The 23544-nt window shown below is 40.3% G+C and overlaps 3 protein-coding genes across 5 annotated transcripts; 1 reads left to right on the top strand and 2 right to left on the bottom strand.

Moving 5' to 3' along the window:
* Positions 1-4847: 4847 nt before the first annotated feature.
* LOC117812654 (heterogeneous nuclear ribonucleoprotein A/B-like) lies at positions 4848-10053 on the bottom strand. Of its 2 annotated transcripts, none has more exons than XM_034683560.1 (9): positions 9923-10053; positions 8279-8556; positions 8008-8176; positions 7480-7638; positions 7259-7390; positions 7027-7138; positions 6597-6743; positions 6426-6516; positions 4848-5875 (listed from the first exon to the last, which is right to left on the bottom strand). In XM_034683560.1, exons 2-8 carry the CDS (start codon positions 8530-8532, stop codon positions 6446-6448), a joined length of 1044 nt encoding a protein of 347 aa, XP_034539451.1. In that variant the 5' UTR covers positions 8533-8556; positions 9923-10053; the 3' UTR covers positions 4848-5875; positions 6426-6445. The 2 variants fall into 2 exon arrangements, with proteins under 2 accessions (XP_034539451.1, XP_034539450.1); XM_034683559.1 differs by having other exon boundaries at positions 4848-5815.
* A 5165-nt stretch (positions 10054-15218) lies between these two features.
* btg4 (B-cell translocation gene 4) lies at positions 15219-18859 on the bottom strand. 2 transcript variants are annotated; one of them, XM_034683775.1, is made up of 4 exons: positions 18360-18859; positions 17220-17357; positions 16379-16667; positions 15219-15700 (listed from the first exon to the last, which is right to left on the bottom strand). In XM_034683775.1, exons 1-4 carry the CDS (start codon positions 18530-18532, stop codon positions 15488-15490), a joined length of 813 nt encoding a protein of 270 aa, XP_034539666.1. In that variant the 5' UTR covers positions 18533-18859; the 3' UTR covers positions 15219-15487. The 2 variants fall into 2 exon arrangements, with proteins under 2 accessions (XP_034539666.1, XP_034539667.1); XM_034683776.1 differs by having other exon boundaries at positions 16397-16667; positions 18360-18856.
* Positions 18860-20656: 1797 nt separating this feature from the next.
* LOC117812306 lies at positions 20657-23067 on the top strand. The gene is made up of 2 exons (XM_034682994.1): positions 20657-22329; positions 22980-23067. Exon 1 carries the CDS (start codon positions 20896-20898, stop codon positions 22297-22299), a length of 1404 nt encoding a protein of 467 aa, XP_034538885.1. The 5' UTR covers positions 20657-20895; the 3' UTR covers positions 22300-22329; positions 22980-23067.
* Positions 23068-23544: the final 477 nt, after the last annotated feature.

Here is a 23544-nt window from a genome sequence, read left to right as displayed (position 1 = left end):
CACAAAACACAACAACATTTCACAAACATTACAACATATTGTCTTTACATTTCACCATTTTGATATTGTACTTCAAAATCAAAGTTCAAACCCCAGTGTGAGGAAAGTGTTTCATCCCATGGACAGTCTGCACCAGGATTCACACCTAGGACCCTTGCATCAAAAGGCAGCAGCCCTGTCCACCATACCACAGGGCAACTTTGCAGTGCTTGCCTTAAGGTCTTTTCATTTCACAATTCTTTGTCGTAGTTTAAAAGCACAGCTCAACCACATTGTGAGGAAAGTGTACCAGTTCCATCTCACATTTGCACAGCTCAACCACACTGTGGAAATTGTTTCATTTTTGTCTCACATTGGAAGCCCTTAGCGGGATATGAAACCAGAACCATCAGATTGAAAGGTAGCATGCCTATCCTCAACACCACAGGGCTGCTTGGATGAACATGATTTTTTATTGTACTTCGAAAGCACAGTTTAAACTAAAGTGGGAGGAGACCATCTCACCACAGGCCTGCCTGGCAGTGCTTATCTAACTGAGATTTAGGTGTTTTTATTTAAACATTTTATTGGGATACTTTAAGAGCACAGTGTGAAAAAATGTCCCTTTCATGGAAAGCCTCAGTCCAGGATGTGAACCAATAATTATTTTGTTGAAGATTGTCCGTGCTAACCACCACACAATTGGCAAGCCTGTAATGATCAGTTCTTTCCCCAAACTAATCAGAAAGAATACCATCCTGTTACAGTTCCTACAGTCATCAGATTAGATGTTATTAGAGTACTGTCCAAAAATCATTCAGATTACATGTAATCAGATTACTTTCCAAATAGTAGTCAAATTACATGTAATCAGAAAGTGAAAAAGGAAAAAAATGTTGCCTCCGAAGTGAAAAAGACCTGATGCTTTTTCATCTGAGGTCTGACACCAGACTCCGAGACCTGAGGATGTTCTAATATGTCGGCCACACCATAGATACATTACATGTGTATCCTTTGTTTGAATATTCCTTCATTATTTCTATCTCCCCTTCCATTCCTTCCAACTCAGTTTAACATTTGTGCAGGTACTTAGCTGAGTAGTAGTAATAGAAACAGGAAATTATGTTGAACTGTCGGGTTTTGTCCAATCAGAAACAAGAAGTGTTGTCCCTCCCCTTTCCGTTTAGTGAAATGTTGTGTTTTCTGTAAAGTTGTGTTTTGTGAAATATCGTTGTGTTTTGTGAAATGTCATCGTGTTTCCTGAAATGTTGCTGTGTTTTGCCCTTCAGGGCCATCGTAGTTACCTCTTTGTAGAGATCATCAGCTTAGAGATGCTCTCACCAGCTCTGCTGCTGTTGTCTGGACTGCAGGACAGGAAGTTGCTCCTCTTTTCCCTATCAGAGATGGTCAAGGTCCAGAAGCTCCTTGGACTGCTCTCACATCTGTGCCCGCTAACTGTCATTATTTCCCCACTCTCAAGACCAGCCTGAGACCACACTAATGTTTTTACCACAGTGTCAGCAGGCAGAGGGGGAATGTGCCAGACTCTTTTATGTGGATTAAATTAATATGATGTGTGTGATCAGGTCGTCCCTGGTGTCACTTCTAATGAGTGACAATTCATATTGTTATTGGCTTTGATCCATTGAAACATCCAATTCTGCTTTGATTTATTTTGTTCCATTCCATTCGAACAGTTCTGACCAATCAAAATCAAGTATTTAACACATAGTCTGTTCTAAAACCAGCCACAATATCTCGACCTCACGAAACAAATAAGGTTGTGACATTTCCACAGCGTGAAGTAACTTGCTATCAAGGGTACAGAATACAATTAATTGATGTATATGATTTTTTTGTGCACCTTTAATTTGCTGCATGTCCTCCCCCAATCTCTGCTCCCCACATTTCCTGTCTCCCTTCAGCTGTCCTGTCCATTAAAGCAAAAATGGCTAAAAATAAAACTTATAAAAAAGTTATCCTGTAATTGATTTTGATGTCAGTAGAAGTTCAGAAGTTTAAGTGAAATGTGTTAAACATTATAAAAATGATCCTCCCCGTCAGGGAATCGAGTCTGCCTCCGCGTGACAGGCGGAGATAATGGCTGTTTCCGAAATCGCCTACTATACTAGCAGTATGTACTGATATGTCCAAAATTCAGTATGTAGTAAGTAGTATGTGAACAAGAGCAAAATCTGCAGTATGCCAAAGCTCCCCGGATGTCTACTGATTCGGGAAAATATCTCAGTGTGCATCGGACCAGTCTTCCTCGCGTACTGTTTCCCACAATGCACAGCGCTCGTTCTGCTTTTTCTTTTTCCTCATTTTTTGACGGGAGGAAATCCGTTTTTGGGTGCTGTGAAAGTTATCAAATTACATATAAACCACTTCCTAACTTTTGAAATCATAAATGGATGCTAAATAAGCTTTTTATTTATCGGCTTCGCCGTTGTTTACTTCCGCTTTCCGAAACCGGAAATCCAGCGAAGTCTGGCTCAGCATGCTGCATGACAGATCGAACAGAACAGTCATACTACATACTAAATTCAAATGCAGTATGTAGTAGGCAATACCTACTGCCTACTACATTAGTAAGTAGTATGTAGCAGGCCGTTTCGGAAACAGCCACTGTCCACTATACTAACGAGGAATGTTGTATTGTCATGTGACCAAATCGGTCCAATCAGTAGGCTTGTTACATTTTCATCTCATTTCTTGCAGGGTATAAAGAATATGGTTGGTTGACAGGGTTTACATGAAGAAAACACTTTGAAATGTGAGTTTTTTCCTCATGGATATAAAACTTCCTCTTGAACAATTTATGTTGTAGTTTCTGTTTATCAAAGGAGGGACACGTTTTTGTTTTTTAGACAGGAAACTGTGAAAGAAATTGAACAAATCAGCCAAGTTTTAGACCATGTGTCTCAAACGAACTTTACTACTTAAAGTTTGTCCAGAGTTTATGGTGTTGAGTGTTTAACAATGGCGCCCTCTGCTGGTTTCATTTAGAACTAATTAATGCAAATGTTTGGTTTCCAGTCTGCCTTTTCTGTTCAGTTTATGCAGGTATTATGGTTGCCCCGTGCACTCCGAGAGTTGATTTGATTCAACTTTATCCTAAGATATTAAAATATAGAGTCTTCTTTTTTTAATCAACCAACCAACCAATCAATCTTTATTTGTATAGCACCAAATCACAACAGACACGGTCATGTTAGACAACCATCTTTCTGGACCGAGTTGGAGTTGAAAGAGGCATAGAGGAGAATACTAGTGATAATAGTGACAGCTAGATTGTTTTTAGTGTCACTTTGATATCATGCATGCATGGTGATTCCATTTGAGCCTGTTTCCCAAAACTGTTAGTTTGAGGCTGTGAAATTTTGATTCTTATTTCATCTTAACATTTAGTCAGACTTGGACTGTTTAGATCAGGGGTGTCCAAACTTTTCTCACTGAGGGCCACATATGATGTTGTCAGAATACCTCAGGGCCACAGGACACTCCTACTGTGACTTAGGAATCATAAAAGTTATATCTGAAATATCTATTTAATAACAATTATTTCATTTTTTTCTCAATAAAACAGTAACTAGGTAGTCCTCAGTTCTCCACAAGCCACGTAATCATTAGCAAACTTTATCTTCTTCTGGATACATTTTTTTTCATTAGGGTCAGGCAATGTGAGAAAAAATATTGTATCATTATTTTCCTATGGCAGGATCATGATCTGGATTCCATCACACTTCTTTTTCATGTTTTTTTAAATACTTTTCTGACCAGCAGACAACAATTTATAACAATAATTATTTTCCTGCGTTCTGAACAATTTTTATGCACAAATCTTTCCCTTTTCTGTACAATTTCATAATTTTGATCTTTTAGTGTTCAAAAACATTTTCACATCATGATAAAAAATAATTTGAAAACCTGTCAACTTTAGGAGTTCTTGTCTTTCTTCTTTATTGCCATCTTGCAGAATTCCCAGTGCTTTGGCTTTATAAAAGTAGTCCATATGAAGCTTTTTGAGGCGTTTCTGGATTGATTTAGTTTTTTTGTGCACTTGAAAGAAACTGAAAATGTACAGATGATTTAGAAGGTGATTAAAGTCTGCTATAAATAACAATTTAAGATGGAAACTTGGGACTATGAATAAATGGACATTGGGCCGCAGTTGGCCCCTAGGCCGTACTTTGGACATGCCTGGTTTAGATGTTCACATTTGTAATTCATGCACTTCGTGCGAGTGAGCTCCGTTACTAACATCTGTAACACTGGAGCGTAATATATGATTTCCTGTCTTCAAATACCAAAAGAAAGCTTGTTTATCTTCAAAGGTTTTGATCCCTTTAAATGCATTCGAGTTCTCTGACACTGACTTGAATTGAAACCCATTAGAACTGATGTTATGAATTATAGGACACAGATCTCGTGGAATTTAATAATTTTTTAAGAAATTTGGTTTGAATTTCACGTGTTCTTTGGCTCTTTTTAAAATTTCCGATGTTTGGATAATCTTAAAGTCAACAAATATAACAGTCGGCCGATTAATAGACCCAATTTGACCGTGTTCTGGGAACAAACCAGAAGACCAGGTTGTGCTGATTTTGCCTCATCGCCACGTTACCATCACTCAAATTTAACAAAAGTTAGAAAACCCTGAAGCGGTTTGAGCCAGAAAAAAAAATCTGTTCAAGCATAATGCAGATGTAAAAAAAAAAAAAAAAAATCCTGTAGTCTGAGATAAATCACTGTTGGGGTTTGTATGGAGGAAGAAAAGCTGTTCTTTATCAAATAAAAAGAGCTGCCGGTTCATTCTTTGAGACCACAATTAATTGTAACATTAATCATTAGAAATACACAGATCATTACAAACGAATATTTTTATTACTAATAAATTGCCAGAGACACTAGCTGAGGAGACTCCAGAGGCCTGAAGTCGGCCCAGAAAACACTAAGCAGACATTTAACTTTAGAGCAGTTATTTCTAAAAACCAGCGGCACTTGAACACAAACTAAACGAGCATGGAAACTTAACAAAAGTTAATTAAAAATAAAAGGTGTGATTTCACAGGGAGTCCACAGGTGTGCTTCGTCTACTCATTTATCCCTCGTAAATCCCCACGTGTTCGCTCAGATGTTAACTTCCCCGCTAAAGTCACAACGGCCTGAAAGAAAGAAAGGAAGGAAGAAGCCTGCAGACCATTGGTTCAGTTGTCAGGATCAGAAACTACGTAAAAGTATCACTTAATTTCACATGAACAAGGGGAAAAAAACCAATTGAGTCATTTTTGGGGCACAGTCGTAAAAGTTCTGGAGACAACTTAAACTTTCCATAATTACAGATCACTGGAGAATATGGCTACAAACACTGAAATCATTATGAGTTTAAATGTGAAACTTCATTTGAATCCTATATCTGTTTTCGACATTCCTTCAAACCCAGAACCTGGAAACTCAGAAAGAAAAAAAAAAAGTTACTGAAAACTGTTTATTTGTCAAAAAAGCTTCTTTACAGCGCCAAGATTTCAACCTGTAAAGCCAGCAAACATGTAAAATACAAGCCTTACAATACATTAGAATCAAAACAGGTACCAAAAAGTACAGTAAAAATTACACTTCCATGGGTGGAAATGTGGAAGGGAAGAAAAAAAAAAACACCAAAGGGAAAAGTAAAACCTAAAAATGAAAAGGATTTAAAAAAAAAAAAAAAAGAAAAAAAAGAAACAAAGTTACATTTCAGATGTTTTCTGTACAAATGGTCTTCTGTCATAAAAGAGGTCGAGTCATGCCCAGTGTGTCCGCCCAGCTGTCGGTCCACCAGATCACTGCAGGTCTGAGGAAGAGGAGAGGGGGACACGTCATCAGGGCTGCAGTAACCCAATATTTCACTAACCTAGAAAATAAATCAAATAATTGAGGGATCAGATAAGGCTTTTTACATTACCGCAGAAAGTTGCATCTATTCATTCTATTTACCTTAATTATTCCACAAATAATTTCATTGCTATAGCAGATATCTAACGTGGTTCTGCTGCCTCGAGGATTCTGCCTGTTAGAGGAAGTTTGTCCTTGCCACTGTAACTATAGGCTTCGGGAACTGACAGTGGGATCCTGTCTTTCCCTCTCTCTCTCCTCTTTCTGCCTGTCACTTACTTTAAATCTTCCTGTCCCGTTAAAGTCCTTTCTGGAGTCCCTGAGATCCCTTGTCTCAGCAGAAGTCTAAAATGAGTCTGGTTCTGCTCGAGGTTTCTGCCTGTTAGAGAAAGTTTGTCCTTGGCCCTGTAACTTGCTAAATGCTCTAATGCATATACTTTGTAGTAGGTTTTCATCATTCCAACTTCCACCTTTTATCTTCTGAAGTGTTTTTTTGGGCTCTCATTGAGAGGATACAAGGTTGAGACTGATTGAAGCCCCCTGATGGACGTAGAAGACATGCGTCTTACCTTGCACTGTCGTGTGATCATCAGTATGGCTTGTAGCTGGTCTGGTGTGCCCCCCGTCGTGGGGTTTTCCCGTAGCTTGCATTGCCCTGATCTGTGGAGCGGAGGAAAAGACGACGGGTCAGAAGAGTCCTCACTTCAACAGCACGCGAGATCGTGTTTGTGTGTACTTACTGTAATCATATCCAGGACCGTATCCATAGTAACCAGAAGAGTAATCGTAGTTGCCATAGCCGCTGTAACCACCATAGCCATAGCCCTGGTTACCGTATCCCTGGTTCCAGTAGTTTCCGTAGCCCTGGTTCCAGCCCTGGCTCTGACCTGAGACAAAGTTCACACAGAGATTAGACGATGAACTTGTTTTCCATGACTGAACAGACGTAAACAGTGAGTTCACTGTGAATCAGGCAAAACTCTTCCGAACACCCACTTGTGACATGCACTAGACATCTACCTGCTCCTCTTAATACAATTTATGAAGACTCGAATACAGACGAGTCAGTCAGCAAATTAGTTCAATGTAGCTTCATGTAGGGAATGAGGAGTTTGTGTTGTTGACATGTGATCTATCGCAGGAGACAAACTAGTGATTTCTCTTCCTCACCTCCACGGCCCCTTCCTCCTCCTCGTCCTCCTCCTCCGTATCCACCCCCACGCCCTCCCCCATACTGCTGCTGCTGGTAGACCTCCTTCGGCTGGGCGATCTTCAGCTCACACTGAATAGCGGGAAACACGCACACATTAAATTCACACAAATTTCTGCCAGCAAGACTTGTTAAGAGGTGTTTTCATTTTTCTAAAACCGGTATGTGTACATGTGAGTGTGTAGTAGTTACCCTCCCGCCCTCGATACTGTGGAACTTCTTCTCCAGGCACTTCTTGACGCTGGCCTCATCTTTGTATGTGATGAAGATGAACCCCCTCCTCTTCTTTGACTTGGGGTCAATGGGGAGCTCAATGGTTTCGATCTGGAAAAACAACAAACGGTGAGGAGAAGCCTTAGCGGGGATTAGTCTTATCAAACCAAACAGTTTGTCACAGTAATGAGCAAACCGACCTCTCCAAAGGCCCCAAAGTATTCCCGGATGGCTTCTTCCGTTGCCTCTGGATTCAAACCTCCGACGAAGATCTTCTTCACGGGCTCCTTCTTCATTGCCATCGCCCTCTTGGGGTCAATTGTACGTCCATCCAGACCATGTTCCTTCTGTGCAAGCACCTAAAGACACATTTGAATCAGAGCGAGAGGAGAGCGATGATTTGATGCATCTGTCTCTAATATTGACTGTTAACCGTCTGGCAAAAACTGAGTCCCCATTGAAGGAAAAACGGCAGAGAGCTACACAGTCACTTTGTATTTAACTGGAAATATGTCCAAAGTGAATTCAGTGAAAATATGCTCTGGTTTATGAGTAATAAAGCCAATTAAACCAGCGCCATGTTGCATTCTGGTAGCCCAAATTCAGCATATGCACCTGAACAGGCTGGTGCCCCTTTTTCACAGGGTGTAACAATGAAACCGAGACCAGTCGTAACACGCTCACTCATCTTTAAAGAGCCGACAGCATTGAAACAACAAAATACACACCTTGTCCACACTGGCGGAGTCTTTGAAAAGAACGAAGCCGAAGCCTCGGGACCGTCCTGTGTTCTGATCCATCTTGATGGTACAGTCCAACACCTCGCCGAACTTACTGAAGTAGTCCTTCAGGTCTTTTTTACTCGTGTCCCAGCTGAGGCCGCCCACGAACATTTTCCTGCAAACAAAGAGAGACAGCATGAACTCCTCACCTCAAAGGGCATCTGTAACTTGCTACAACATAACCAGCTATTTGCTCTTGGTCGTGGACAACACTCACCCAGCATCTTCCTCTCCTTTGCTGGCATCGATCTTTCCTCCATCTGTGCCATTGTCCGTGCCGTTGTCTTCCTGGAGTTCATCTCCAGCCATCAGCTCCTGCTCTTGTTCCTGGTCTAGCTCCGGTTCCTGCTCTAGCTCCTGATCCTGGTCCGGGTCCTGATCCTGCTCCAGTTCTGCTCCGTTCTGGTCCTCCTCTCCCTCGTTTCCATTCTGGTCTGATGTTTCCATTAAGAGTGTCTCAGCATCTGCCATTCTGACGGTGGGGTCGTTAAGAGACTAGAGATGGAAAGGGAGATATTGGATGAGTTTATCAGATGGACTTATTCACGGTTTGATGTTTTGTGGAGCAACATGCTCTGGTTGACATATTTACAACTTTGCTAACTTGCCGGTTGTTTTAATAATATTAGCACAACTGTAGAAAATGTAGATAAAGCCTGGGTGCTTTAATTACACCTACTTTCTACAGAGCCATCAATAAATCACACCCATGATATGAAATCCTACAACTAAAAACTCTTAATAGGCATGCATGCATTTTCATTGTATCTCTTAGCGTGTAAAAACTCATTTATCCAATCTTGACTGAAGCTATTGGTAAGCTAACAATAACGGTGGCTAGTTCATAGCTAGCACATAGTATCGTTTCGAATTAATCTTATTTACACGCACTTAACACGCTCAAACCTGAACTAAACCATTAAACGGGTCAGAGCGAACTTATAGCGAAGGTATGGTGAGGATTGATGTGTTAAATACGCAGCTTTTAGTCAACGTGACCTCAATAGCTCATACAAAGACGGAACGAACCAGTGTGCTATCGAACAATGCTACCTATCGAAATGTGCCCCCGAGCGGCTCTTTGCACATCTGCGCACGCGCGAAGTCGAGCTGCTGAGCAGTGGTTTTAACGTTTAAACTACAATTTCAGTTTTTGATCGCAATTAAGAAAAATTGTGAACATTGGAGGTGTATGTTTGCAACAAAGTGGCAAAGAATGATTGGTTAACGATATTTGTGAGTTGGGAAACGTGAATCGAAGATGTTTAAACAAAAGACCACCAACCTACTCTCGACTGATCAAACCACACACCTCTTTGTAATCGGGACACAAAGACACATTTGCTTACACACTTCGATTCACTGGATTACTCATCAATACATGCAACGTAACAACAGTTTTTTCTAAAGGTTAATTTTCGGTACCTTCTCGATACGGTAGCATTTTTGGTCAGAACACCGGTGTGAATGTAGATGTCCACTGTTTAAGCAGACCGCGCTTTGCTCCGCTTCGGGTAGCGTGCAGGCCCGGTTAGCAAATAGCGCGTTTAATTTCAATGCAAGAACCACTTACTCCTATGTATATATATGTCAAACACAACACACACTTGAATGCATTTCACGTGCATTTGTTGAATTTCAACCAGGATGCATGAAGGGAGCATTGACTGAGCTCAATAACCGCGCTAACGTGTTTAGCAACACCGCGGCTAAAACGCAACTAGCTACATTTCTTCCTAATAAATACACACATTACACCAACAACAGAGTTAAACAACACGAAGACTCTCAGATTAGTACACAGTTTAACATCCTGGACTGGATTATATCTGTGGAGAAGAAGAAAGAGTGATGTCCTTACTTTAAGAGGGAAAAAACGGAGACGCCGATTCGCTGCTCAAAATGGACACTCTCCAAATTCGCCGCTAACTCGTGGCAAAATATATACGACCGGATGTGACCGAGCGCTGGGTGACGTAGTAAAGACAACACAGCTGGTTGGACAAACTAGCTTCGCGTGCGGATGAAGACGTTGCGTGATTGGTGGATCACGATGACGCGCGAATACAGCAGCCGATTGTCTTTCCTGCTCGCGCTCCCCCCGCTGTGTCTCTCACTCTGCTGTGTTGCGTTTCGTGAAATTTGACGCTTTGCCTTTGTTTAAGGTGTTTTAATGCGACGATATCGTTTAACTTTGTTAGTTCTTATAATGTTCACATGAACAAGAAAGTAATGCTTTATATTCAGCCGGTTTGAACGCGAAACTGCGGCTGTTTGCGTCTGCGCAGAGTCTACTGATGTAAAAACTAAAAAAATAAAACTAAAAAGGACAACTTTACCCTGACAGGATGCAGCCTCTAACTTTTTACTCTTAAAGGTTTAATCTTAGCCGAACAGAAGCCCGAAATACAGCTCTATTCTCTGAAACGTTGTCATTCAAAGTACATTTTATCAAAAATCCCAATCAATTTATCCTTCCATTCGTATAGGAAAGAAATATCTTTATGGGATGCACGGCTGGCAAAAGGGATACATGCGGTTAGTAATTTACATAACGATTTACTGTTTATGTCATTTGGGGATCTCAAAGACAAATTTAACTTGACCGATAAAAGGGATTTCTGGAAGTATCTACAGCTGAGGAGCAGCTTGGGATCTGTCTTTGGACTGATGAGGGAAGAAAAGAGAATGACATTCTAGAGTTTAAAATTCCTCTCACACTCAACACTCTTCAACAATATTTTATAGGAAGGTACTGGATACCAAAACTAGAATTTGTGAATGCCTAAGATTAATATGGCAAAACGATCTTGATAGTGAGATAAGTGAAGAGCAGTGACAGGAAGTGATTTCACACGTAGGCAGGGCCACAATAGATGCACGGTGTACATTTATACATTATAAAATTCTACATAGATATTATTTCACACCCGTAGAAATATCTTAAATGGGCCTAAACAAGGAAAATAAATGCTGGAAATGTAATAAAGAAGTGGACACATTTCTCCATGCTCTATGGGGCTGCAACACGGCATTACCTTTCTGGAGAATGGTGTTGAGGAGTTTTGAAGGTTGACTAAAGCAACCTCTTCCCGAGTCTCCTCAGTTGTGTCTTTTAGGGGACTTTTCTCTAGTGCCCTCTGGTGTTACCAAAGCAGAATCTGGACTGATAATAACAGGCTGTATTCTGGCTGTATTACTGCAGCTAGGCTTATTCTGCGTAATTGGAAGAGCCCACACAAACTGGAGTATAAAGAGTGGTTCAGACTCATGGCCGAAACTGCTGCGTTTGAAAGCATGATTGCCAGACTAAATAACGCACAAAGCAAAACTAGCCAATCATGGAAAGCTTTTCTGACTTCGATGGGGGATGAATATCCTAGAGAGGACACAATGTACTAAGGGGGCGGGGCTTATCTACCCAAGGTCTGTATATAATGTCAGAGAATGTGTGTACAGGTGTGTAGATTAATTTACAAATATTTAAGTTATTGAAAAGTGTTGTTGTATTTTTTTTTTTTGTTTGTTTTGTTTTGTTTTTGTCTGTTTTTATTTAACTTTCTTCCAGAAAGGGACTTTTAACCAAAAATTGGCTGTGCTTTCTGTTGATAGTGTATACCCTTCAATATGTATGTATCATTTATAGTGTGTGCGTTTCTTGTGACGAAGTCAACAAAAACTTAAATAACAAAAAAAATCTATTTCCTCATTTATGCACGTAAGTATGCTACAGCTACATGCGTAAGCCAAGTACACACTTGTCAATGAATATGGCAGAATATATAATTTGATTTTATACACCCTTCATCCTATTATGTTTTAATAATGGTGTTAGTATATTTTTTATACTTTCCTGCTATTAATAATTTTAAAAAGCATATTAGGTCACTATTATGAACCATATTTTATACTACTTTTATACTAATTGCCCTCTAATTCATAATTTTTATGTCAATTTATATTTATTTTAATATTTTTTTATTTCATTTTTTACTTTTTACAGTTATTTATATAACTATATGTAGTGCTATTTACTTACATTTTACTGCAATTGGTGAACATTAGCTTCTACTTCTAAATCAATTAATTTTTTGTTTAGTCATATATATATATATTTTAAATCGCTGTAAAGCACATTGACTTTTAAATCGTTGTAAAGCACTTTGACGTCTGAAAGTTGCTAAATAAATAAAGCTTGACTTGGTTTATAGACTTGTTGCACGTGGGTATAAACAGTGTTGTGCCAGTTCACACTAATAATGAACGACTTCACGTTCCTTTTTTTTTAAAGCTGCACCTATATTCTTTTCCGGTAGATCCTCCTGTGCTTCAGTCCCAAGCCCTCAATGATTTACATTTCTTAAGCTACATGAATCAATGTGTCACTACAGAGTTATAGACAGTTATTAAGTGTAAGAAAGTCTCAATTAGGCACAAGAAAAAATCTTAAGCTTTGAAAACTTAGAGACACACACATAACTCTTGAATCTGTCAGCTGATTATTTGGCTAAAAGATCTGATTTTAACACCCCAATACACAGGGACCACTCTGTAAAATAAAACGCTGAAGGGAAAAGAAACACTGAACAAACGAACACTAAAAGCCACACCTCTCTGAAACCATACCAGCGTGCCGGTTCACGCACGCACAACACTGCGTATAAATACTGGTGATACTGAAACTTATGTCGCCTTCAAATGGAGTTGTGTTTCCGGTTTTCACAAGAAGAGACCATTGTGGTGTCTGCAACCTGCGTGGACCGGTCAGGCTGAACTGAATGTAGGCGGTCTGGTCTACGAAGGACTCTCTGTTTACGTCACCAACTTTTCCTGCCCAAACGCCTGCGTCACATAGCGCCAACCCCGTTTCCTAGCAATGTGTAGGTAGCTGGCTAAAGTGGCTAATGAAACTAATACAACCATCACCAGCATTTCAAAGATAAGTTTGAGTTTCAATGTGTTTGTCTTGCATTTGTTGTTCAAATGAAGCTTACGAAGGCTATTATGCAGACTCACTCTTATAATCGTTTTCTCATTTTACATCAAATTTTTCTTAAACCTCCGAGTTCACTAATTATGTGCATGATGGGCTGAAATTGCGACGCACATGGAATCCATATTTAATCAGTGACTAATTTGTCTTCATAGTTTTGAAATATTTAATGAATGTTGGCTATACTTCAACATGCAAAAGCTTCGTCCTTTGGTACAGCAGATGTAATGTTAACGTAATCTTTTCATTAGCTTAAATTGGCTACACATTAATGCAATAATTCATAGTAAAAGAGACCCAACTAAGTATTGATTACATACAGTGGGGCAAAAAAGTATTTAGTCAGCCACTGATTTTGCAAGTTCTCCCACTTAGAAAGATGAGAGAGGTCTGTAATTTTCATCAGAGGTACACTTCAACTATGAGAGACAAAATGAGAAAAAAAATCCAGTAAATCACATTGTAGGATTTTTAAAGAATTTATTTGTAAATTATGGTGGAAAATAAGTATTTGGTTAATAACAAAAGTTCAACTCAATACTTTGTAACCTAACCTTTGTTGGCAATGACAGAGGTCAAACGTTTCCTGTAAGTCTTCACCAGGTTTGCACACACTGTAGCTGGTATTTTGGCCCATTCCTCCATGCAGATCTCCTCTAGAGCAGTGATGTTTTGGGGCTGTCGCTGGGCAACACAGACTTTCAACTCCCTCCACAATTTTCTATGGGGTTGAGGTCTGGAGACTGGCTAGGCCACTCCAGGGCCTTGAAATGCTTTTTATGGAGCCACTCCTTCGTTGCCCGAGCGGTGTGTTTGGGATCATTGTCATGCTGGAAGACCCAGCCACGTTCCATCTTCAATGCTCTCACGGATGGAAGGAGGTTTTGGCTGAAAATCTCACGATACATAGCCCCGTTCATTCTTCCCTTAACACGGATCAGTCGCCCTGTCCCCTTTGCAGAAAACCAGCCCCAAAAGCATGAGGTTTCCACCCCCATGCTTTACAGTAGGTATGGTGTTCTTGGGATGCAACTCAGCATTCTTCTTCCTCCAAACACGACGAGTTGAGTTTTTACCAAAAAGTTCTATTTTGGTTTCATCTGACCACATGATATTCTCCCAATCCTCTTCTGGATCATCCATATGCTCTCTGGCAAACTTCAGACGGGCATGGGCATGTACTGTCTTAAGCAGGGGGACACACCTGGTGATGCAGGATTTGAGTCCCTCTCGGCGTAGTGTGTTACTGATGGTAGCCTTTGTTACTTAGGTCCCAGCTCTCTGCAGGTCATTCATCAGGTCCCTCCGTGTAGTTCTGGGATTTTTGCTCACTGTTCTCATGATCATTTTGACCCCACAGGATGAGATCTTGCGTGGGGCCCCAGATTGAGGGAGATTATCAATGATCTTGTATGTCTTCCATTTTCTTACAATTGTTCCCACAGTTGATTTATTCACACCAACCTGCTTGCCTATTGTAGATTCACTCCTCCCGGCCTGGTGCAGGTCAACAATTTTCTTCCTGGTGTCCTTTGACAGCTCTTTGGTCTTGGCCATGGTTGAGTTTGGAGTCTGACTGTTTGAGGCTGTGGACAGGTGTCTTTTATACAGATAATGAGTTCAAACAGGTGCCATTAATACAGGTAACGAGTAGAGGACAGAAGAGCTTCTTAAAGAAGTTACAGGTCTGTGAGAGCCAGAAATCTTGCTTGTTTGTGGGTGACCAAATACTTATTTTCCACCATAATTTACAAATAAATTCTTTAAAAAAATTAAATTCTTTCATAACGCAGCAATTTCGAAGATATTAAGATTACAAGTTTTCCATTATGAGAGGTACTGCTGACTTGATTGAATAACTCAACAGAAGTTAGGTTGGCTTAATCATTTCCAATATAGCTCCCGCTGACGATTGGCTTCAAAACAGCGCTTCAGAAACAAATGGGTGACATCATGGACGCTGCCTTGATTATTTATACAGTCTATGGTCTACTATAGTATTCAAGTTTTTGTTCTTGTACATATAAAGCTCTAACAGTCGGACCAATAAAGCAGAAACAGCTCCAGAGAGTACTGAAGTGTTGTTCAGACAAACACAACAATCTGAGACATTATGTAGATTTATCAGCAGAGCTGACGCAGACATATTTATTTCTTTTCAAAGTCAGTTAAATGTTACTTTATTTACACTCACTTTTATTTAAAAAACATTTATAAAGAAAGATTTATTAAAATTTTGTCCAATATTAGTATACAAGTTTAAAAAGATGCTTAAACAGCATCACTTCAAATCATTAACACTTAAACCATGTAGTAAACTCTTAAAGATAAATTGTCCTGAACCTCTTGTAACCCTGTGAACAAGGTCTGTGATGCAGCATCATGGACGCTGTTAAGCATGAACTGAATCCTGGTTCCCGGTTTCATCTGACTCTAGGATCTGGACTTGCTGACCCAGTGGTACTTGTCAACACGAGGCCCACTGAAGGTGAACGTGGCTCGATAGGACTTGAAGCCTTTCTGGTTAGAGAACTGGGTGGTCGGACCTCCAGCAGGAGGAGAGTGTGGAGCGACGGAATCCCCAGGAAAGGCCTTCCGCTTCTCCCTAAGCCAGTTTTGAGGGGCAGCGGGGGAAAACTCACTGAACTGAGGATTAGAGGAGCAGAGCAGAGGCAAAAGATTATTTCTCACACAGCTGTGTTAACTACTTGATTCTCATTGGTCAGTACTCCATAGCAATGATCTGTTATTTCTAGGAAGTGGCTCTGATCACAGACTCTAGAGGACTGACTAAAATCATATTCATGTGCAAAAAGAAGAGTACTTCAATGACATTATTTTGTTTATGTTGGAGAAAAACAACTGAAAAGATGACTGTTTGATATAAAAAAAAAAAATTAAAAAAAAAAACTTACAATATACAATATGGTGCCTACATTTATTAATCTTAGGATAAAGAGTCCTCAGATTTAAGCCAGTATAGGACTGTCTCCATCTAATATTAGATGGTAATTGATGGTTACAATCTTTTGATAAAACTTTTTTCTTTATTTATTATCATTAATACAAAAGCTAACAAAAGATAGGAAATATGGGAAAGAGTGACATGCAGCAGAGTTAATAAACTGTAGGGAAGCAGCAAATGAGGACTCTGGACTCATAGGTACCCATTTTTAAAAAAAAGGTACAAAATGTAAATTTCTTGGCAGAAAAACATTTTGAATTATAGCAGCAAAAATTTTTTTAAAATTCCTCCCCGTTCCCTGCCCTGTGTGCATTGTGATTCTGAGGATAAGATTACAGTTTAAAACTCAGGCATCAAACCTTTTGCATCAAACGTACCCCGTAGACACTGTTGGGGTTGCAGACCGTTGGAATGGTTTTGGGCTCAGGATTCGTGGTGGGGATTGGAGCAGGGCAGAGAGTCGCTAGGCTGCTGCCACTACTCATGCTGATGTCCCCGCCTCCGTCCTCTTCATCTGACGAGCTTCCTGATTGGACGTCAAGGCTCGCCCTCTCCACAGCATCATGGATGCGACGGGAAAACTCTCCATCCCTGCGTCGACAGCTGTCCACCGCTGAGACGCAGAATGGAGTGCTGTGTTCACCGTACCTACAAAGAGGAAACAAACCAAAACCGCAATTAAGCCTCCAGGAAGCCCAAAGATGGCAGTCGTCACATGGGAAATGCCGACTTATTTCTGACCAATCTAGAAAAAGGCCAAGGTGTAGAGTCGGCCTTAGACTCACCTCAACAGGCCTGCGCTCAGTTTGCAGTTGCATAAATGTTAAATGGCTACAACCTCTAAGATTTATATTTGTAATTCATTTGATGTGTGTGTGTGTGTGTGTGTGTGTGTGTGTGTGTGTGTGTGTATATATAAATATATATATATATATATATATATATATATATATAGTAAATGTACTTGTATTATATTTTATGTTTATTCTGTATATATTGTTCATAGGATACACTAATTTACTTTAAATTTCTTAGAATTTAATATTTATTATTTTGTATGCTGGCTATTATTGTTTGCAATATCCACTTTGCTGCTATAACTCTGTAAATTTTCCCATTGTGGGACGAATAAAGGATTCTTGTCTTATATCAATAATGATGAGCAGATAATCACAACTTCACTTTATGTAAACCCCTGACCTGCAGGACACCTCTCCAGGGTCGACCCACACCGTCATCTCCAGGGGGAGGCCCAGATCCTTGTACCGCACTGTGCTCTGCCTGCAGGCCTGCTGCAGCACCAGATCCCTCAGCTGCACACGGTTCATACGCAGACACCTGCAACATAACTCAACCTTTTTCAGACTTGCAGATATCTTTACAACATTTTCAATCCACTAATCCAATCCACTTTATTTATATAGCACATTTTAAAAACACAATCAAATATACCAAAGTGCTGCACAATGAGGTAAAGTTAAAAGAGAACACACTGTTAAAAAAAAGGAAAAAAAACCCAACACTTTGTAAAAATTAAAAACATAAAAAAAACACTTAAAAAAGCAACAAGTATTAAAGCTACTGTAAGACGTTTTTAACTACTTATGAAAGAGACTGAAATGAATGCTAATGACTCCAAATGAGCTACAAAAGTAAACAAGACCATCAGTGTGATGATCATCTGTCTAGGTGTAGATGACTAATGTCTGTAAATTCTGCTACTTGACAAAGCAGGAGCTGAACACAACGTATGCATACACAGATATGAAAACAGATCACTTCTTTTGTCCACAGGGGGCACCAAAATTGATACACAGCTTCAAAATATGAAATCGTTTACATAATTTGCAGAAGCAGCATCCTTAGGACATTCTTAACGTTTATTGAAACTACTTTGTACTGAAGAAATGGTCCAATATTTGTTAAAACTCCAGTGAGGAAATTTAATTTGGTGTTGATTTTGGCAGAACTTGTCAAATCAGTACCCCTAAAAAGTTTTAAATGGATCATCCTGTTTTCTTTTAACAGTCAAAATGCGTCACATGGTCTCACACCGACTCCCCAGCAGCAGTTTCAGAAACAAACAATAACCCCAAAGAAATCTCAGTCTTGTTGCTGATGCTGCCGTAGCTCTAAAAGAGGCATTGGTATAAACTCCAGCATGTTTCATAACCAGCTAACAGGCTTTAAAAATTTGCATTTAAGACATTGGATATTAAGTGGTACCCACTGCCACCTTCTTGTGTTTCCCACATCTTATTGCACATGTAAGGTTAAATGTAAAAGCATTAGTGTTTGTTTGTTCCAGGGTTTGTAAAGTTGAAACCAGTCAGCACTGACCTGTAGGCCTGGCCCTTGGATGGTGCGTTCGGGTACCAGTGGTTCTTGTAGCTTTCGAATAGAGCTGAGGTGAGTGCAGCAGCAAAGCGGTCCCTGCTTTCATTATCCAGACAGCCGTATCTTTTCACCAGCCGAGCCACGAAGAACACAGCAGCAGCGATCTCTTCTTTCATGGCTACACACACACACTAACCCACCGACGTCTGAGCTCAACGCTGGACTCAAAGAAACAGTTAAAAGCTCTACAGATGATAAAACATGGGTAGGAGGATCCTACTAAAGGGGCAAAACAAAGAAGAACATAAAAAGAGAAGGCAACTTAAGCAAACACATTTGCTTCTGGAGCTCTACAGAGAACTCTTTCTAACGCTGCTTATAAATAAAACATATAAATCTAAATCTGTGTATGAAGCAGCAGCTCGTTCACGTCAAATACTACAAAAGTTCCTCCCTCCTCAGTGTCTCACCTGGTTTAACAAACCACAGTTCAGCTGTGTGACAAGCTGACACACCTGAAGCTGGTTGACTTAACGACTCCACCAGGGTGTGTGTGTGAGTGTGTGAGTGTGTGTGTGCATGTGTTTATGTGTGTGTGTGTAAACTGGCTTGTGAAATCAGATAGCTGGCTGCCTCTCCGCAACACTTCAGAGTACTTTTCACAAAAAACGTGTAGGAAAAACAAAATATAAGGTGTAATACAGGATTAAAAAAAGCAGAGAAAATATTAAAGGCTCAGTCCACTTAAATAACAAAACAAAGGGAGAGTCTAAAAAGCCTATTTATATTTAAATTATCTTGGAGATAATAACTGCACAATATTAGAGTGACATTTGATTCATGTACAGTATGTTGAAGTTGACGATTTCACCACTCAATGTCACCGTTATTTCATACTATAGATAATCCCCATAGACTGTATAAATAATGAACGTAGTATCCGTGACGTCATCCCCCCGTAGGCCTACATTGTGTGCTGATCTAGAAATTAGCTACACTACACTCGTTTTTTGTTCCAGGCTATAAACATGTTTATTTCTGCTGTAAAGACTTGCTTTTTTGAGTTTATTTGTTTGTGGTTTCCGGTACTTCTGGAGCAAGCCTCAAGTGGACACTTGAGAAACTGTAGTTCTTAACACTTCCACATTGGCTTCAATTTGCTCTCTTCTTCTTTGCTGTGGCATGCTGGGGTGGGGGTATCAAGACGGGTGAGGCCAGCAAGCTCAACAAGCTGGTAAAGAAGGCCCCCTCTGTGGTTGGCCTAGAACTGGACAGTCTGGAGTCAGTGGCTGAGAGGAGGTTGATGGACAAACTGCGAGCCATCTTGGATAACCCCTCTCACACTCTCCACGATGAGCTGTGGTTGATGGGGAGCTCGTTCAGTCAACGCCTCATTCCACCACGGTGCAAGACTGAATGCTTCAGGCACTCTTTTATGCCCACCGCCATCAGACTGTTAAACAGTAACGGAGGCCACAGACTGCACCACACTGACCACTGACCCCCCCCCCCCCAGCAGATCCATACCATCCCTGCATTGTCTGTCACACTCCATCATCTCATCCCAAACTGACTCTCTTGACTGCTGCTGGCATTATAATGCATAATACTGTATTATATAATTATCTTTGCCATATTATATTATGTTATATTATGTTATATTACATTATTATTGTAACTACAACTCGTGGTCATATGACATACCCCTATTTATTTATTGCTTAATCTGTCATTACCAATGACTGATGCCGGACAGACTTGGGTTTAGCCAATCACAAACAAGAACCATGGTCCTACCCTTTCCGATTTCTTGAAATTTATTTTGTGATTCTGAAAATTATTTTCTGATTCTGAATTATTTTTTTGCTAAAGGCAGGTACACACTACAGTGTAATCGGGCTGATTTTTGTCCCGATCTCCCCCATACGATCAAAGCTCAAACTTCCCAACATTAACCCCAGAAGAGAAACTGTCATTTCTCCTGGGGGAAGGGTCAGCAGCTCCTCTGGCTGCTAAATATGTGTCTGTCTGTCACAGCCTGAGGGACGCACCATCCCATAATATTTGATTTTAGATGAAGGTTTTATGAGCATACCGCATCAAATGAGGACATTGAGATATGCTGTATGCGTGACACCATTGTTTTAATGTGTATAAAATATTAATATTTATAATATGTAATGAATTTATATGTATATGCATACAACATCTCTTTGTTCATGCCAATAAAGCAAATTGAATTGAATTGAACTGAAATGAATGCCTGCTCTCTATGATGTCACAGTACAATGCCTGCTCTCTATGATGTCACAGTACAATGCCTGCTCTCGATGATGTCACAGTAGAATATCTGCTCCCGATGATGCCACAGTAGAATGCATTTGATGTTATTCAAATAAATAGTGTTCCTCCTGCATCACTACCTGCAAAACTAGGACCACTGACATTACCGAGTGTTGCTGCTGCTGTGAGGATTGACAGACAACCAAACCAACAACATCTTAGAAAGCATTTCTACAAAGATTTGCTAACATTCACCATGCAGCGATCAGGACTCCTCATGACTGCTTTCGTGGATTTCCCTCGGATGAAAATTGCCAAGTTTAACGTTTACCCGCTCATCGCCCCATTGACTGAATTATACTGGGATGAGGTGGTATCCCGCAAGCATACTAAGCACAGTCTGAATGCGCTGGTCGACCTGTGTCAGTTCATCGTGGAGTTGACTTGCAAGCACGTCTTGGACTCTATTCACCCAATTGTTTTGGAGTGGCACATGAAAGCAGGAAGGATATTTTCTCATGTGAAGCCTTTGGAATGTTTCTTTGGGGTACGTGAGAGCGAAATCCTGTATAAACTCAAGCAATTCATTAATCAGGATTTTGCTCATGCTCTAGGGTGCAGGTATGAAATAGACTGTAAGAGTTTTGACCGTTTCCTCTGTATTGCTGCAAGGGAGGTTACAAATCGCATTAACTGTACAATAGATGCGATAGTAGGGACCAGAGCTTTGGAGAACTTCCCCATGTGTTTGAAGTGTAACTCTATCTCCTCTGTAACTCTTATAAGCATGATCGATTTATTAACTGAGACACTTCAGTGCTGTATCGAGGAATATCAGTGCAATCAGTGCAGGAGCCAAAAGCAGGTCCACATTCATTCATCTCCAGAGCTGAAACAAGACAAGAAGAAGCCAAAGCATATAGTGATACTGCATAATCTTTGTGACGTAACTTATTCCACTCTTGACGAAAATGTCTTCGATATACTGACCGAGATTTCTCTGAGATTTCGTGTTGATGAAAACCATCGGTTCGGCCTCTTTATAGATCCGCACAACGAATGGTGGGATTTGCCGAGTTTTGATTCCAGTAACTCTGACTGGAGAGAGGACGAAACAGAATCTGTGACGTCCGACCAATCTGGTTCCGATAGTGGCACAGATGCAGGTGCTAGTTCTAAATTTTCTGATGAAGATGCCGGTGATGAATCAGGGATGAAAAACAGCTCAACATTACCAGAACAGGACATGGGAAAGCACAGGCTGGTCGTCATGCTGCTCACAGGATTATTACTCAAAACGACCAAAAAGGCCAAGAAGTCTCTTCTCATGGCCCACTTTGGAAGAATCATCAAAAACCTGAGCGACAAGGCGATGGAGGAGATCAGATTCTCCGACGTTGTGATGGGATCTAACCCTGATGCCATCAAGGAGGCAATCAAAGTTCTGTATAGAGACCTCCGAAAGAAGTTTGACTCTCCAGAGAAGCTCCTTCGAGCCATGGAGTCAGAGGATCCAACCACCAGTGACGTAGTCGTCGGTGCCCTGAAGACTTGCATGTACACTCATGTTCCAGAGCGAAAGAGGAACCCAGTTGTGAGGTTCTTCAAATCTTTGGGTAAAGCAATTGCGAGGCCTTTCAGAGAATGCTTCGGACATTAATCCAACTCCCAACAGATGCCTGGCAAACAGGTAAGCGTTTGTGTCTTTATGCTTTGAAAGGTATGACGTGGGTTTTCTCCGGGTACTCCGGTTTCCCCTCCAAAGTGCCACACTCTGATCCAGCAGGTTGGAGCCCTCCAGATTAGATGCGCAAGACTTCTATTTCTGCCAGATGCTGGAGCATGACGCATCATTCTCAACAGAGCAGATAGAGCGGGACAGGAAGTCTGGCACCAAAAAAAAATTAAAACATCTGGTTAATTTTTGGAATAAAACACTGTTATCACCAGACCATATTTCACTTAACTACAACAACAAACACAACTGATGGGTGTTGATGGACGAGAGAGCACAGAGCCGGATCGCAGCAAATCGGAGACGGACCGTACACGGATCTGGTGGAAGCCCTGGGTTAAACTGACTTGAAGGACGAAACCAAAACACAATCTAGTGACCTTACTCTACAACACGCAGGAATATTAAGCGATATCCAGTGGTCACATTTGAATTGAAATGCTCCCTTACTCACCCCTCCTGCTGATAAAGTGATGGTGGCCTTTAAAGAAAAGAAGCTCCTGTAACACATGATAACTATGATCCTCCATTTGCAACGTTTTTACAGCTTAAAGTGAATTATTAAAACATTTTGTGTACAACAATTCTTATCTTCTTCCAACCAGAACACTTCTTGTGGACGCTCACCAAATAAAAGGCTCATTCAGGGGATTATTCATTAACTTAAACATACTTATGAAAGGTATGTTAAATTTTGACACACTGCACCTTTCATTTTGTTTTGATTTGATTTGAAAGTGTTTATTTCGAACATGTCAAAAAATAAATACAATTGAACAAAAAGACATACAATGCAAAAAAATAAAAACAAAGCTGTTTCATCACTAAAGGAGTGGGAAGAAGTAACACTTATTAAATCCCACCCCTTCTCCGTAATTAATTAGTAATTAATAATAAAGTAAGCTTCCCTTTATATACAAACATATCCAATATTCATCTATTTTTAAAGATTGTCCATACATACATACATACATACATACATACATACATACATACATACATACATACATACATACATACATACATACACATGTAAACATATGCACATACATATACGTACACACACACACAAACCTACAGCCCCACTAATTCAAAAGTATACATACAAAAACATACACTTGTAATTTTACGTCTATTACACCCACATACCTGCAAACAGATACTTACACA

This window comes from Notolabrus celidotus, chromosome 5, assembly GCF_009762535.1.
Source record: "Notolabrus celidotus isolate fNotCel1 chromosome 5, fNotCel1.pri, whole genome shotgun sequence".
NCBI classification, from domain to species: Eukaryota; Metazoa; Chordata; class Actinopteri; order Labriformes; family Labridae; genus Notolabrus; species Notolabrus celidotus.
Note: the sequence above shows the minus strand (reverse complement) of the source record. Positions and strands in the feature narration are given on the sequence as shown.